The following is a 15,156-nucleotide window of genomic DNA, read 5'->3' as shown; positions in this document are numbered from 1 at the left end:
GAACTCAGGTTGTAAGTTACTGGTTCAGGGTAAGCAGAGGACTTGGCCCTCAGCAGCAGTGCCCTGCTCCTCAATCCTTTGGCTCAGCTCATTGGCAATTTCTCTTCTTATTAGTTAAGCATGACAGAAGAGCCCGTGTTTGAAGGAATATGTAATCTGAAATGTGTATTTAGATAAACCCTGGTCAGAAGATATGCTCACAGCCTGGCTTTCATTCAGCCTACATGTCAGTCTGCTCTGACATGTCCCCAGCACTAGTTCATCCTCCTCCAAGCTTGCAATTGAAAAAAAAAAAAAAAAGGCAAGAAAAGATAGTGGCTAAAAAATAAATCTAAATAATCTTTCCCCATAGTTCATACTTTGAGACCTCAATTCAAATCATCACTACAAACTGAAAAGCATCTGGAAACCCATGGCCTCAAAAGCACAGCCATTGGCTACCATGCAAAGGTTGTTTTCCAGCTCTCAAGCCCTGTTTGAATTTCAGGCTTCTCTTGTGTAGCAAGAATCTATTGGCTCTGGAAGAGCTGAGAGGAAGCAGCCATGGTCCCCCGCTTTTGTCGTGGTCTTTTTCCATAGGAGAGAGACAACAGTCTCCACGGGTCATGCAAGGGTCCTCTGATTTCAGGAAAGCACGATCCTAGGGGACAGCATCAGCTAATTGAATTAAAAATAATTTCAAATTCTTGCACTGATTCATATAATATGTCTCTTACATAATGAAATTTTTGAGTGTTAAAGGAGTCTAGAGTATCCTTTTTCCTTCTGACAAAATGTAACATTTTTGTTATCTGGCCCAGCCATACTCTGAGTTTAGTCCTGCATTGCACTAAGCATCTGATCTAGTGCAGCAGAGTACTGGTTGCAAGAGGCATCTCCTGGTGCTTTCACAGACACTGTCATTAGTCTCTGCTCTTCAGAAGTGGAGACGAACTCTTCAAAACAATTCAGAGGAGACACTGAAGAACGTGTCTGTTCTTCCTACTTATGGAAAAGTGGAATTCATTTTGTTTTGGCGATATCAACAAGCAGGTTCACCTTCCTCCAGCAAATATAAAAGATTCTTTTGTACACAGAACTTACATTGGGCTATTATTTCCAGGACAGAGTCCATTCTCCAAATTGTATGCACTGGGGGTTGTGTAACTTCACCAGCACTGGCAGCAGCAGGAGCCCTTGTGAGGATTAATTCCAGCAGGTGTTTCTATATTTTACTGTGCTGGTACCAGAGTGCTCAGCTGGGATTTGGCTGGGGTACCCAGGCTAGACTGCCTCACATGTGATCTCTTTCTTCCATGGTCTTATCTACTGGCCATCACCACAGTCCGGGAAAAGCCTTGCATTTATTTATCTGTCATGCCTGAAAGTTCCATTTGTTCTGTTATTTGGAAAAATGGGAACTTCTACTAAAGCCATCTTCACTTTCCTCAAAATACTTTTTATTCTTTTCTTGTAAGAGAAACACTTGCATCTGTATATTTAATTCACATTTTGTCATGTAAGTGACAAGTTACAACCTTACTCCTAAAATAAAGCATCATCACGTGATTAGGTAGCCTGTCTCTACCCTTCAAGGAGGTCAAACTCTATTTTCACAAAGGATCATAAATGGTAAGGCTGAGAAGCACATACAGCACTGGGCAGGGAACAAAGTGAGATGATGAGAATTGTACAGATTATAAACCTGCTGATTAAGGAGATTAATAGGAAAGTAAATTGGCAGCTTGATAGGGATCAGGTAATTACCATGGAGGCCTTGCGGAGGCTGAGGCGGTCGGAGCGAGCTCTGAAATAGGCTTCATCAAAGGACGTGTGGCTGCCCTTCAGCTTCTCCGACAGGTTCCGGTAGAGCCTCTTGGCAGCGCTGGGGGATGATGGCATGCTGTGCTTTTTGTTCTGCAGGAGACTTAGGTTATGCATTTGCTGGGTCATTTTCAGCCAGGGGTTTCTAGAAGGAAAACAGCAGCCATTTAGTGAGGTTTTGCTACACCACCATCACTGATCAGAAGTGTGTCACTGAAACACACCATGCGAGGCTGCTGTGGCCAAAATCACTGTCACACATGGCTTCTGGACACATGGACACACGTTTTGGGCTTTTTCAATGGCAAATTGCTCTTTATGGAATTAGAGCCATGGATATCTATGAAGACAGAGAATTAAAGATGGAAAAATAAAACAGACCACCCCAGAATTATTTGCTAATTTGTATAAGGAGGAAGGGTTTCAATTGATAAGGGAAGCAACTTTTTGACAGAGTGAGTTCTGGTAATACAGGTGTCGGAAAAAATGACACCCAAAAGTAAATGTTGCTGTGGACAGTTTCATACTGAGTGGCTCCTTCCTCAGGTAGTGGGCAGGCACTGGTTTTGTCTATATATTGTATCACCTTATCCTGCTCTGTGTTTGCCCTGTCCATTTAGAGTACAAACCCTTCCAAGCGGGACTGCTGCCTCTCTCTGACTGCTTCACCTAATTGGATTTACATATTATGTCATAATTAAACAATACTTTCTATGCTCTATCATCACAGCAATTTTTCTGTATTAGGAAAAATTGAATTAATATTTAACTCTGGAATTACGTTATGTGGGAATAATTTTGCCCTTCTGAAGGGAAGATAAGAATCAGATTTGACCCAACTGCAGGCATAGGAAGCTATCCTCATGGATTTCTAAGTGAAAAGGTGACAAAAATGCACCATTTCTTCACACTTCCTTTTTCCCTGACAAGAATGTGTACACATCTCTAAGGCAGAATGTCTCTCTAGGAGACTTCACAGTTGTAACAGTAAACCTGGCTAGCCTTTCAGACTATCTTTTCTGGAAATAATCTTTAGGTTTTTTTGTACTATGATACAAATTCTTTCTGTTCTCATGGTCTCAGCCTTCTTTTAAGCAAATTGGATGGCAGGACCAGATTTTAATGACTATTTCCAGTAAAAGCATTCTTTACAAAACACTCACCCTGCTGTTGAGGCTGGTTTTGGCAGGTATTTGTCCTTAAGATTAAAGACGCCACCCAGGTCTACTAAGCTTTCTACATCTTCCATTCTCAATGCACACTGTGGCGAGCAGACATCCTGAGCATAAAAGTATCTTATTACAAATAATTTCACATATTCTCCATGCTCCTGGGTTATTGAAGAGAGACCAAGTCTCTGAATGAAGAGAGAGAGAGTCAACACAATTGTCATATGTGATGAAAAGGCTGTTACATTAGAACAACAGTGTGTGCAATCAGAAGGGAATTATGTGAGCTGCATCACTGAAATGAATGTGCAAGTGTGGAGATGATCAGCAGCTCTCTGGGACTCAGGAGGCAGCAACACTGCAAAGATTTTTGATTGATTTTCTCTGAGTTTATAGAGTAAACTGATTATCCACCTTCCACTTTTCTATGTTACTAGTATTTTAAAGAAACTCAGCAATTTTCCAAATTTAATAATAATTTCTCAGTTACTTAGAGTAACACTTCCAGTTTCTGCTAGTACATAGTGCTACAGATTGTCCCACATAAATTTTTCCTCTTACCTCTGTTCTCAAGAGTTTCTTCTTTTCATCAATAAAGTATGGGTCAAAACACAGACCCAAATAGTAAGTAAAACTAGGCCAGTAAGTGCTATAGGCATGTTGGTAGAGGAAGTTTCAATTTCTCAAAATAACTTGATTCCAAGACTACAAGTTTCGAATACCAAATACCACACAGTTAACAGTGAACTCAGGACAGAAAGAACAGTTTGCATTTGCCACACGAACCTAACCACCCTCAAGATGAGGGCAAAGAAGAATAGACCCAACCAATTCTTAATTCGAAGGCAACTCAGCACACTCACTGTGTCTGCTTTGGGATTATGGCTTTTTATTTGAAAAGCAACAGGCTCAGCACATCTGAGTGGCACAGGAGAGGTTACAAGCTTCATGAAGCCAATGTGGGAATTTACTGAGGAGCTGTGTAGATACTTGATAAGTTTACATTAAAAAAATTAGGAACATCTACTTAGTAGGACTTCTACCTATTGTGGTATTATTAAACAAAACAAGAATGCCTGGTATTAAAGATAACAAAGCTTATGCCTCTGTCAGTGTTCTCTAGGCTGATAAAGTCCTCCCTCTGTCTCACTAGACCAAACTACCTGCTTGCTGACTTTAATACTCTCAAGGATTTAAATAATTACCAAAAAAAGGTATTTTGCCAGCCTGACTCCCCAAAAGCCCTATCTATTCTCCAGCCTTCACTAATGCATGAAGTGTATTTGTCTCCATCTCCTTAAACTCAGTTGCCCCGATGTTTGTCACAGAATCTCTTCAAAGTCATCAAGTTCAAGCTTTTCTTGAGAAGCAGAGAAGTTTCAAGAATCCCAAATTTTTACAGAGAACAACTTGACAGCAGCATTTTCTTTTATAAGAAAATACTAACCAGAGCAAGTAAAGGAGAAGCACCTGTCAGTTTTTGGACAGTTTTCCAGGAAATCTGAGTCTTTGGGAGAAGTGTTCTAGTGACACCTCTCCCAATCCAGATTCAAAACTCAGGTAGTTGGCAGGGCTGTTTTCTCTGTTCCAATGTGTACACTGTAAAAAGAAACTGGAGTCTCTAAGTATGTTACAGCATTCTAGAATGCTGGTGTAGGCTTTGAACCAAAGCAAATTTATGCATCACTGGGGTGCTAATCTGTGTCACCAACCCAGAAAAGTCTCAGAGCAGTTAAGTAACAAGTCTGTTTCCCATGGCATGGGTTAAAGTTCTCATGGACTGTGACTAAACATAGTTTGACTCCAGATATTACAGTTCCTTGGAGTTGCTGGAGCCCTTCCCACCCTGATCTGGTCAATGAACCACCTAAACAATGACTTCCAAGGATGGTAACTGCAGTGTGCTCTTGTCAACATGGACACTTTGTCAGTAAAGAGCCAGAGCAGATCCCACCCAAGTCTGACACTGATGGAAGAAGAGAACAGAATCTTTTATAATGCCATCAATGTTTCTACAAAGTCAAGAGCAGGTGAATCTATAGAGAAGCTAAGTAAACACTCTTGAAAGTGCAGCTATTCAACAATAAAACAGATGGCATCTTTGCTATCCACACAGAATTGGTGAATCACAAATGACTTGAAACATAGACATGTTCCCTGTTTGCTCACCATCAATATCCCAAACAAGCTCAGGGAATTAATGTGGAACAATAAAGCAATAGCTGGAATGACATGATGCAAACGAGCTGCATTTTTTCACCAGTGTACTGAAACAGTAAGGTGTAAAATGCTACTGCAGATGATCATACTTAACATCCTTCCTAGTCACACACAAGGTATGAAATGAAAAAAAAAGAAAAAAAAGGCAAGTTGCGTATTCTGGAAAACTTTCTGGAAATGGGATCTTATTAGGCTGAAGAAATTACTCACAGTAGAGCAATGGGAATGAGATTGGGCAAAATCATGGGTAAAAATCATAATACGAAATAAGAAAAAGAGTTCGATTCACATGATTCTGTGATGGAAAGCACAGGGGTTTTTGGATGTTGACACTTTTTTCATTTCCTGAAAGAAGTTTTAGGCTCCTTCTAAAAGTTATTATTTTGATTTCTTCTACAACCATATCCTTGCCTCAACAATCAGGTGAAGACCTGAAATGTGCATTGTCTTGATTGAAACAACAAATCCCCCAGCTGAAATGCACTTAGCCTAAGGATATATCATTGTCAGAACTAAAATTGTTACAGCACATTGAAGACTAATAATTTAGAAAAAGGAGATGTGCAGAACAGACCCATTTGAGATTTTCACCTATGGAAGCCTCTGCACAAAGCTGACATTGGTCAGGATGACATAAGAACATCTCCGTATGGTTTGGAGTAGCCCTGTGTGATCTAACTTGCATCCCCACAGCAAGGTGAGCACTGCAATAGGCAGCACAGTACCAGGTTTTACTGAGAAGGGCAGGACTAGACAAAATAACAACAGCAGCTCCCCTTACAACCAGTGATAATTAGCAGCAGTTTGTATTTCCAAGAATTAAAGAATGCAATCTTGCAGCAGATCTCTGGGGAAACAGTTACTGCCCTACCCTGGAAATACCCCTCAAACCAGTCTGTGTGACTGTCACTGTGCTACAGCATGAACCAAACCAGGGACCAAGGTCTCCCAAAACACATTTCATGCTGCACATCCTGCAGCTTCATCTTTGTGATCAGATGTCTACTTGCACCTAAGCACTGCAGTAACCATTTTATTCCCCATCACCAGGGTCCTTTAAAAGCCAAATTCAAATACAAATGAATATAAAATAGTTACCTTTATAAAAGCTTAATGTTTTTTCCTTTCTAACTGTCAAATCTTGACCTAATATTCATGTCTCTTAAAAACATATTGCAGAGAAAGAAAAATAAATACCTAAATTATAGAACACTCTCTGTTGTCTGTGGCACATATATGCTACACTCTATAGACAGGTGCACTGGTAGGGCACAGCATAGCTGTAAAAGCATTCTCTTAGGATTTTAGGAAAACACAACAGCAGAGAAACCACTCAACGCTCTATGTTTATGAATCAATCTTACACTTGAAACTAATAATTAAGAATATATGCATTAAAGTGTTAAATTTGACTTACCAGCTTAGGATATCCAAGGCAAAACGTGAACAAGTTGCTGGTAATTGTCCACTGTCTTCCTTCAGTGAATCACATTAGCTTTGCTGTCTCTGCTGGCTCAGCCTCTGGGCAGAATGAGTAAATCTCTTCCTTACACTGCATGAATGATCAGATATGAAAAAGCCTATTACTAGTAATTACTGAAGTCCAAGATTGCTGCTAAAGCCTCAGAGCCAAACAGTATTTAAAGCAAGTAGTGTTGTATCACAGGTAGAATGTTTGGTTCCTCAACTCTGCCCCAGTTACCTGTGCAGCTGTAGGAGTGACTAACATGTGAAGCCTCCATGTGAGAGATGCCACGACTTCTTTGTGCTTTTAGCTGTTGTAGCCTTTAAAATTGATCAGCAGCACAGTGTGCAAATAGAAAAAATAATTACAGCCAGAGTAAACAAAACTGTGATTGTAATTAATTTGCCATGAAGTATGAGCAAAAAGAAATTAATGCAGCCATCCTCAAGCAGCTGGTTTTATGCTAAAACAGTAAAAGGAGGGGGGGGGAAATTCACAGTGCAGTAGTGCTTGTTGCATGTGATGTATTGTTTCTTCTTTCTCCAAGCAAGCTACCACTACAGCTGTCTGCAATCATAGCAACAAAAGCAGCAACCATAGCTGTGGGACATCTGCAACATCATTGGAAAGCTCCCAGCCTGAACAGGTTAAGCCTCAAAAAGATTATTAAATGGATAACAAAAACACACTCTACGGATGTTTCAGCTAAAGCAGATCCTGTAATGTCTGCATTTGGAGCTTCCAAAATAGTAGAACAGTGATATTTCAAAATCTTTATTTTTTTTTACTGTTGGGCAAAAAAAAAAAGCAAATGCTGGAACACACAGAAACCCACAAAAATGTTACAAAGTCAAATATGAAATATTTGAAATACCCATACACAGAATTCTAAAAACAGTGAAGGTGAGAATCAAAGATAAACAACAATCTAGAAAATTGTTATCTTTCTAGACAGTCCACTGGGTTAAATTCATGCAAATTCAATGCTCCAGTGCAACATCTGATAATAGAAAAGAACCAAAACACACCAGTTCCTGGGTCTGTCATAGCCAGTGACCATTAATATCTACAGAAAAAGTATTTTTGATTGCTTTTAAGGAGATACCAGAGCTACTCTTACAATCTGCTGAAATTTTTTCCCTGGATTTTTTCAGACATGATGCTTGATTTTTGGAAAATGTTGGAAACATCCCAAAATCTGTTGATCAGCCTGATTCTCCCACACTTCAAATCTCAGCTAAGGATGCTGTGCCTCATACCCAAGTGCATCCGTTTGCTCAAGTAGCTGAAGCTAAAATGTAGTCCTGGGCCTGATGTTTGTATGTCATGGAACATGAAGTTAATCTGTATTTTTTAAATCAATCTGGATATGGATCAACCCATTCTTTGGGGGGTTTTCCACAGGCACACATGCATGCCTATACACATGTGTGTAAACATGCACACAGATGTATTTCCAGGGCATAATGAGAATATCAAATGCAAATAGTTACATGCTTTGCTGCAGCAGAGAATTGCAAAGTGCTATTACGATATCCTATGCACGACATTCCTTCTCCTGTTCCATGAAAATCACAGGCCATCTGTATACAGGATTCCCTCTTTTGTTCAGCTCCTTCCAAGGATCATTAGCAGAGAGCTGACTGAGGTCACTGCTCCTTGCCAACAGAAGGAAATTGGAAATCTTTCGAAAACCACCAAATACCTCTTTACCACTGAGATACTATCTGGAAATAAGCATGCTGAAAATCTGAAATGTCTAAGTCAGTTAAAAATAAATGTAAGCCTAAGAATTCCATTTTCAGTGGTGTGTTAAATAGGGATGATCCTTCTGAGTCAAAATCCCCAATTAAGGTTTTTTTGGTCTGTACAGACCTCATCTAAGGAACTCACTTGTAAAGGAATTCTCAATTTCCAGCTGTTTTCAAGAGGAAAATCTAAAGTGAGTTTGCAGAAATTAGTCTATTCTTAAACATTTTCTAGCAATTTCTCATTGTGGTTCAATACCTCTTCTCTCTTCCTCTTTCTCCCTTCAGCTTGGTGGAAAGCAGCCCTTTTACAATTGCCTTTTCAAATATTTAAATGCTTAGGCCTTTTGCTACCCAAACGGTATTTAGTAGATAGTAAAAGTCAGGAATTTTTCTTGCCCAAGCCTAGTTCTGTGAAATACAATTAGTTTTTTTGTATCAAGTAAATACATTTATAATCTTCTTGACCTATTCATTAACTTGCTCAAAAGCCTGAAGACACAAAACAATGCTCAGTAAGGTAAAAGAAGTAATCATACATTTAGCAAATGATAAAAAATGAAATTATTAAAAATTATTACAGAATGTTTGTAAATAAGCGTGAGAGGCACCTACACCCACTTCTGGAAATGAAGAAGACTAAAAGACCTACAGAAACAACCCCCTGGGTTTATGATAAAATACGTGGAAGCAGATCCTTTAGTCTGGTCTCCTGCAGAAACCTGCCCATCCTCAGCCTTTGATGCTTCCATTAGAGGACAGAGAAGTCATCCAGTTATTATTGCACTTGCATTCCACTCTTCAGAGTTGCACAGAGTATTTTGCTGGCTGTACTTACACTGTTGACTTAACCTATTGCGACAGGTTTTCCTTCCATGATTGATGAGTCTGAAAGTTCCCTACATGCAGCACACAACGAGAGCTGATCCCACAAGCTTCTATTGTTCTTACTGCTGCTAAAGCTGCACATTTTTGTGAAGATGTACATTTAGTGGTACATTTTGTTTAAAGAGGCCACCCAAATTGGCGGTTTCATTGACAGTCACCCAAACCTTCACCCTGTGCTGTTCTCAGCTTTGCACTCCACAGGTGTTTTTAGCTTTATGTTGGCCATTAACTACATTTAGCGAATTCTGTTTGTTCCTCCCGGACACTGGGACATTTAATGATGAGGGAGGGAGGCGAGGGATGAGGAGTGCTGTGTAAGGTCTCGGGCTTTCGCGTCCTCCATCCATCGATAGGTGGCAGCGTCCACCCAGTTCTCCAACATCCTGGAATGGTCCCTGGAGCGGCGGCCACACAGGGACCGCCTTGTCCCCAGGACGCGAGGTCCTTGCAGACGGCGTTCCAGTAGGTAGCACGTCCTCCATCCCCAAAAACCAGCGTTCCCGTGTTTTATATTGCATGCGCCGTGCTTGTGAACAACATTTGGTTTTTCCCACTAGAATCAGGGTGGGAAGTTTGGAGCGAAGAAACTCACATGGAGCCCGACTTTACTTGCAAATAAGTCAATAGCAAAGCTGTTGCCATCATAAGAGACAAAGCTGTATTTTACACTGTTCATAATCACACTAAAAGAACAAATATTGCTCAAATATCAGCTCTCCGTCTGCTGTCAGAGCAACGGAGCTGGGCAGATTGGATACCTGGGAATGGGATCTCCACCCCCCTCCCAAAGTAACGTGGTCAGGCTAACTCTGGCATCTGTGTGCAGTCTCATTTTTAAAATCCATTACTAGAAACGTAGTTAAAGAGATTCTTCTCCTTGAAACAAAATAATGGTGTGGGGTTTTTTTCATACAGTCAAAAGTATTCAGTGGGAAAGGTAAAATAAAAACAAAACTACTCCCCCAAACAACCGTATAAAAGCATATCTTTCTTTGTCCCCACACTCATTCTTTCTTGCACATTTTTATACATATAAGGTACTGTAGTAAATTCCAACTCTGGTTTTGGCAATTCCTGCCTCTCTGGCTCCTTGTTTACCTATCATCTTTCACACATACCCCCTTGCCAATTTGTTAATTTTCTGTCCTATTCCCTGGTTTCTTGTGTTTCTTCAAGGACATTGATCTGAGTCTTACTGTTTCACTAGTTACTTTAGCCAATGTACTTGATCCAAATCCACAGCAAATAACCTATTATCCACAGAGACACAGAAGTATTCAGTATGCTTATAAAAAAGACAATTATTTCCCAGTTCATCAGTCACAGACGTGATCAAACTTGAAAAATTCTGAAATTGTGAGTGAAGAAAAAATAATTGCATTTGGACTAAGTTTAGCAAAGAATTTTCCCAAGTGTTCTGAAATATTTGAGGCACCCGTGGTGTAAGTGAGCAAATGGAACTGGGCTTGGCAGCCCTGGCTCCCCCAGGCTTCCTCTGTAGCCACGGCTCCCAACCCACGGTTCTGTCAGCCCAGCCTGGAATCCGGCACACCCAGGCTCTGCTGCAGGGCTGAAGTTGGCAGATGCACCAGTGCCTGGGGCTTACAGACTCCCACTTCCCGAGGACGGATGCAGGGGGGAATTCTCCATCTTTGTGGCAGCTATGGACTTGGGGCTTGTATTTCACAATATAATTTTAGATGAACTAGCAGAAACTCAGAACTGTTTGGTCAGAATTCCTTAAAGATGGCATGTCTTTCATACAGTCACAGTGGCTTTTTTAACCCTGATAGTCTTTTTACTTGGAAAATTCCTGAGAATAATAATACCTGGCTGCAGTGGAATAGGATCAGGCCTGGGCTGCCAGAGCCACAAAACTACTGAGTCATTTGGGATCTTTTGGAGTGTTAGTTAGGGTAAACAGAAATAAAATAATATAACAAGGCCATCAGATCCTCAAAGCCCTTCCTGTTTGAATCAAGGAATCAAAGAGCAGCTGCTGTTACCTATCAAGAGGCGTGCTTGATGGGAATGCTGCTCTACTGCAAAACCAATGCTGAGCAGAGCTCTTTGCTGATGGTTCCTGCAGTTGTTCCCCAGATTAGGAAAAATCCCTAAATCTGTGCAAACACATCCTGCTTCAGGAAGCCTATAAAAGTACATAAGGCCATTGGACATGTCTGAAGATATTGCTGTTCCTCAGAAACAAATCACCCAGCTGAACGTCATGGGAATAATGAAGTTGTCAGCGACAACAGGCGGCTGTGATGTTTTGTCAGCCTCCTGTTGATTATGTTATCTAGTCAGACACTCCAGACAGAGATAATTTATGCCATGTATTGTTTAGCCATGACTACTCCCAGCTGCACTGCATTTAATTCAAGTTACAGCAGAACATTTTACAAACAGAAATTAACAGGCTTTTCATAGCTGGCAATTTCTAGATTAGGAAAGAATAAAGAAAAAACCAGAATGTAGTGGAGTTGAGCATGGAACAAAGCTGAACAGAGGCAGACACACACCATCCCAGAGAAGCACCTTCTTTTTTAAGCTAAAGACATTTTTAGACTTGTGACACAGTCTTTAAAAAGAACAAAAAGACCATATAGATATATAGATAGGTGTCATTGCAACTTTTGTATGGTTGCAGTAAGTAGCAGTGTACTTATTAATATAAGGCCTATTTCCAAGATTGATCACCCTTTTCTTCAAAACCTGCTGTATAAGAGCATCTATTATAAAGTACTACATGAGTGTCATTATTTTTCATACTGAATACAGGAACAACTTAGGTAACAGAAGAACAACTTCCTGCTGTTCTGTGATCCCCAAGCACTGTTTATTTCACTATAAATGCACAGTATTTCAGATACTCCTTAAAGAGAAGACTGTTTGCCCTGATAAAAGCAGAAGTCTGTTTATGGGCAATGATTTTAACATATTAAAAACAGACATTTAAAAAGAAACACATACACAAAACCAACAGCAACAACAAATCCCCCACCAAACAAACCACAAAAAACCCCAGAGTAAGGTACCATTTCAGGAAAACTTTGCTGCTGAGGACAAAGAGTGGGAAGAGAGGGGCTATTTTCAAAGGGTAACATTTACCTGGGGAGAATAATTTGTTCAGATCCTGATGGAGACAGATTGTTCTAGACAAGAACAATTCAAACTAAGAGCTCATTTGTCTGCATTATCGGAGGAAGAGCCACAAAGAGATCTGTCTCCCAGCTTTTGTGAATAGCCCTATAGGTTATCTTTGCAATAGGGAAGCATCCCCCTGCCTGGCTGTGAGCATTTTCCACGGGCTGGAATTCATACTGCAGTCATTTGGTCTTTTGTGGCTGTTCATTTACATTTGAGTTTAAATGAAAATAACTCTGAGGAATTCCAAACCAATGTCTCACAAGGAGCAATGCAAAGTCCTAAACAGAATAGAAGTGATTGCTGTGAAGTAATTCTAGATTTGCCAGTGGCACTCTTTTTCACAATGGGTTCAAATGAACATTTAAACATTCATTTTTTGCTGAGCAGTTATGATAGCTTCAAATAATGAAGATCCAAGGTTTACTGCAGAGGCAGTGCACATGGACATAACAGTTTTTATTGAAACCTTTTTATAATTTAGACAGACAAGGACATATGATTGTTTATCTTTTACAAGGGGTGTGGGGCACAGCAAAATCAGTGCCAAAATTCAAAATGTGGGTTTGTTCTTTCCTCAAGTACAACATTTCAATAAAAGTGAAATTAAAAGGCAGGAAGTGCAACCAACTATTTCTGTTTAGAACATAGCAGATCTGTAAAATACTTTGCCAAAAATCATTCCTTTTATATTGTAGTGGAGGCTTTTAAAAACTGGAGTGGTGAGAATAGCAGTTCATGAAAATATCTTCTCATCACTTTTCTTAAGCTCTAAACCTGATGAATCTGTTTCCTTCCAGTTAGTCATGTCAGCCTCTCACTGAGCAATAAACATCAGTTCTTGGCCTTGCTGTGTGGCCATGAGTCCCATCCCCACCACACAAACAATATCAGAATACAAAGTGATAATTGCTCCCTAATGAGCACACACTTTTTGGATGGATTTAGTTCACAGCCTCTTTTCCCATTTCTCTCTCTTCATCACATCCAAACTAATGCATCAACCAACTCCAAAGGTGAGAAATTAATCTTAAATAAACTCCTACTTTTCATGGCTGGTTGCAGCATGCCTTACTCTGTTTTCCAACAGGTCAAAGAGAATCTGATTCAGACTATAAAATGGTTGGTTTTATCTCCCATATTCAAACTCTGACTTAGCAAAGTCCTTGGAAAACAGCCTTCAGGCCAATTCTTCAGGAGGGGTTGTGGTATAGGCTGAATCCTGACGTGTTAGCAAAAGTCTGTGAACTTCCATCCTGTTCATAGCCCCTCTGGGACATGCTTTACTCCTTCTCACCCACCCTCAAATCAGAAAGAACAATGCTGGTTAATCTTGGGGGAGGAGGTGCTTAGAGCACACAACAGGATTCTGGCAAGTGCCCAGATCCACTGTGGGTGGGAAAACCAAGGCCAGAGCTGGTTTAGTCTCAGGACCTTTTGTTCTTTAAATCATGGTAAAGCACTTGTTAGTCCTAGAATAGAGACATTGGCTGGGAAAACCTTTGAGATATCATGCTCACTTGCCCTAAAAGTTTCCTGTATCAAGAATGTTTGGTTATCAGATGTTCACTTATGCTTCTGTTACATGCAGCAAATTGAAAATACTAAAAATTAACTTCAAAAACTATAAAACCCCAACTCCCCAACAGCTTATTATCAATAACTACTACCTATATTTTATAAATTAGGTACTTCAAAAGTGTTTGTACATCACCATCCAGTTATTACATTCATTAGTGTTGTCACAGCTGACAGATGTGAAATATAATTTGCTGCTGTGTTAAAAGACTGAATATGGATTTGGAAATGAGGACTTGTGGTCCAATGAAACAACACTCTCTGCAGCCAGAACTGCTGATCTGATTTCATCTGAATTGTGTTAATAAATATTTGCAAAACCAGGCAGCTTAGGTGGCTTAATTAAGAAAACACTTGCTTTTCACCTTTAGTAATTAATTTCCTTCAGGGTCAGCATTTGGTGGTCTTACAGCTATTGCCCAAACTTCTACACACTTTGGGATGATTAATGATCTCTGTTCTGGAAAATTATGAGGTGCTATAAGGAAAAATTAACAGAATTCACACAATGTGAAACCTCTCCCTGAGTACCTTTTCTCTGCACTTTTTTCTTAAAAGGGGCATGGTCTGTATGAATGTGTGTCATAGAAAACTTGTAATGAGTACCCCACAAACCTGCACGGAATTCTCTCACGTGGTAATGCAGCCAGTCAGTCTCTGCTATAGGCAACATTGAGCCCAAGTGAAATCTTACAGATATTCTTACAGATAGTGCTGGCAGAGAATTACCCCTCAAATAGCACTGGTCAATGTGATACCTGAGCCTTGGGACCGAAAGAAATGTTCAGGGTTTTACTTCAGATGCTCTTGGTTTCAGCATCAACCATCCTCCCAAAAACACCCCCTCACACATACACACTAAGCACAAACACAAAAGTGTGCATATTTTTCACACCAATTTTAATATCTGTTTTGTGACTTCTTAAAAACAGGAAAATAATATGCTTTAGGTCATATTCTGCAGCATTTCACTCTATACAGGTCTTTTGAATGATTGCAACTGAGAATATATTTTGCCTCTTTGCAGACACCATTCTGGGAGAAGTCATTCTGAGCCTCTCTCCACTTTTCCAAACAGGCACAATTGCAACAGATTCCATACAACATCCAGTGTTCCTACTCAGCTGGAAATAAAGCC

General features: G+C 40.1%; 1 protein-coding gene across 2 annotated transcripts in view; it reads right to left on the bottom strand.

Annotated features, from left to right (window-relative positions):
* ANKFN1 (ankyrin repeat and fibronectin type III domain containing 1) overlaps positions 1–15,156 on the bottom strand; it is a 129,963-nt gene that overhangs the window by 64,226 nt on the left and 50,581 nt on the right. The window contains exons 2-3 of one of the 2 annotated variants that reach the window (XM_039562486.1): positions 6,610–6,744; positions 1,747–1,948 (exon numbers count right to left, since the gene is read on the bottom strand). In XM_039562486.1, coding sequence (XP_039418420.1) covers positions 1,747–1,932 — 186 coding nt within the window. In that variant the 5' untranslated portion in view covers positions 1,933–1,948; positions 6,610–6,744. Of the gene's footprint in view, positions 1–1,746; positions 1,949–2,966; positions 3,129–6,609; positions 6,745–15,156 lie in introns of those variants that run through there. The other variant, XM_039562485.1, reaches the window with a different exon arrangement.

The sequence above is a fragment of the Corvus cornix genome, chromosome 18, assembly GCF_000738735.6.
Source record: "Corvus cornix cornix isolate S_Up_H32 chromosome 18, ASM73873v5, whole genome shotgun sequence".
NCBI classification, from domain to species: domain Eukaryota; kingdom Metazoa; phylum Chordata; class Aves; order Passeriformes; family Corvidae; genus Corvus; species Corvus cornix.
This window is presented reverse-complemented; position numbering and strand designations above follow the sequence as displayed.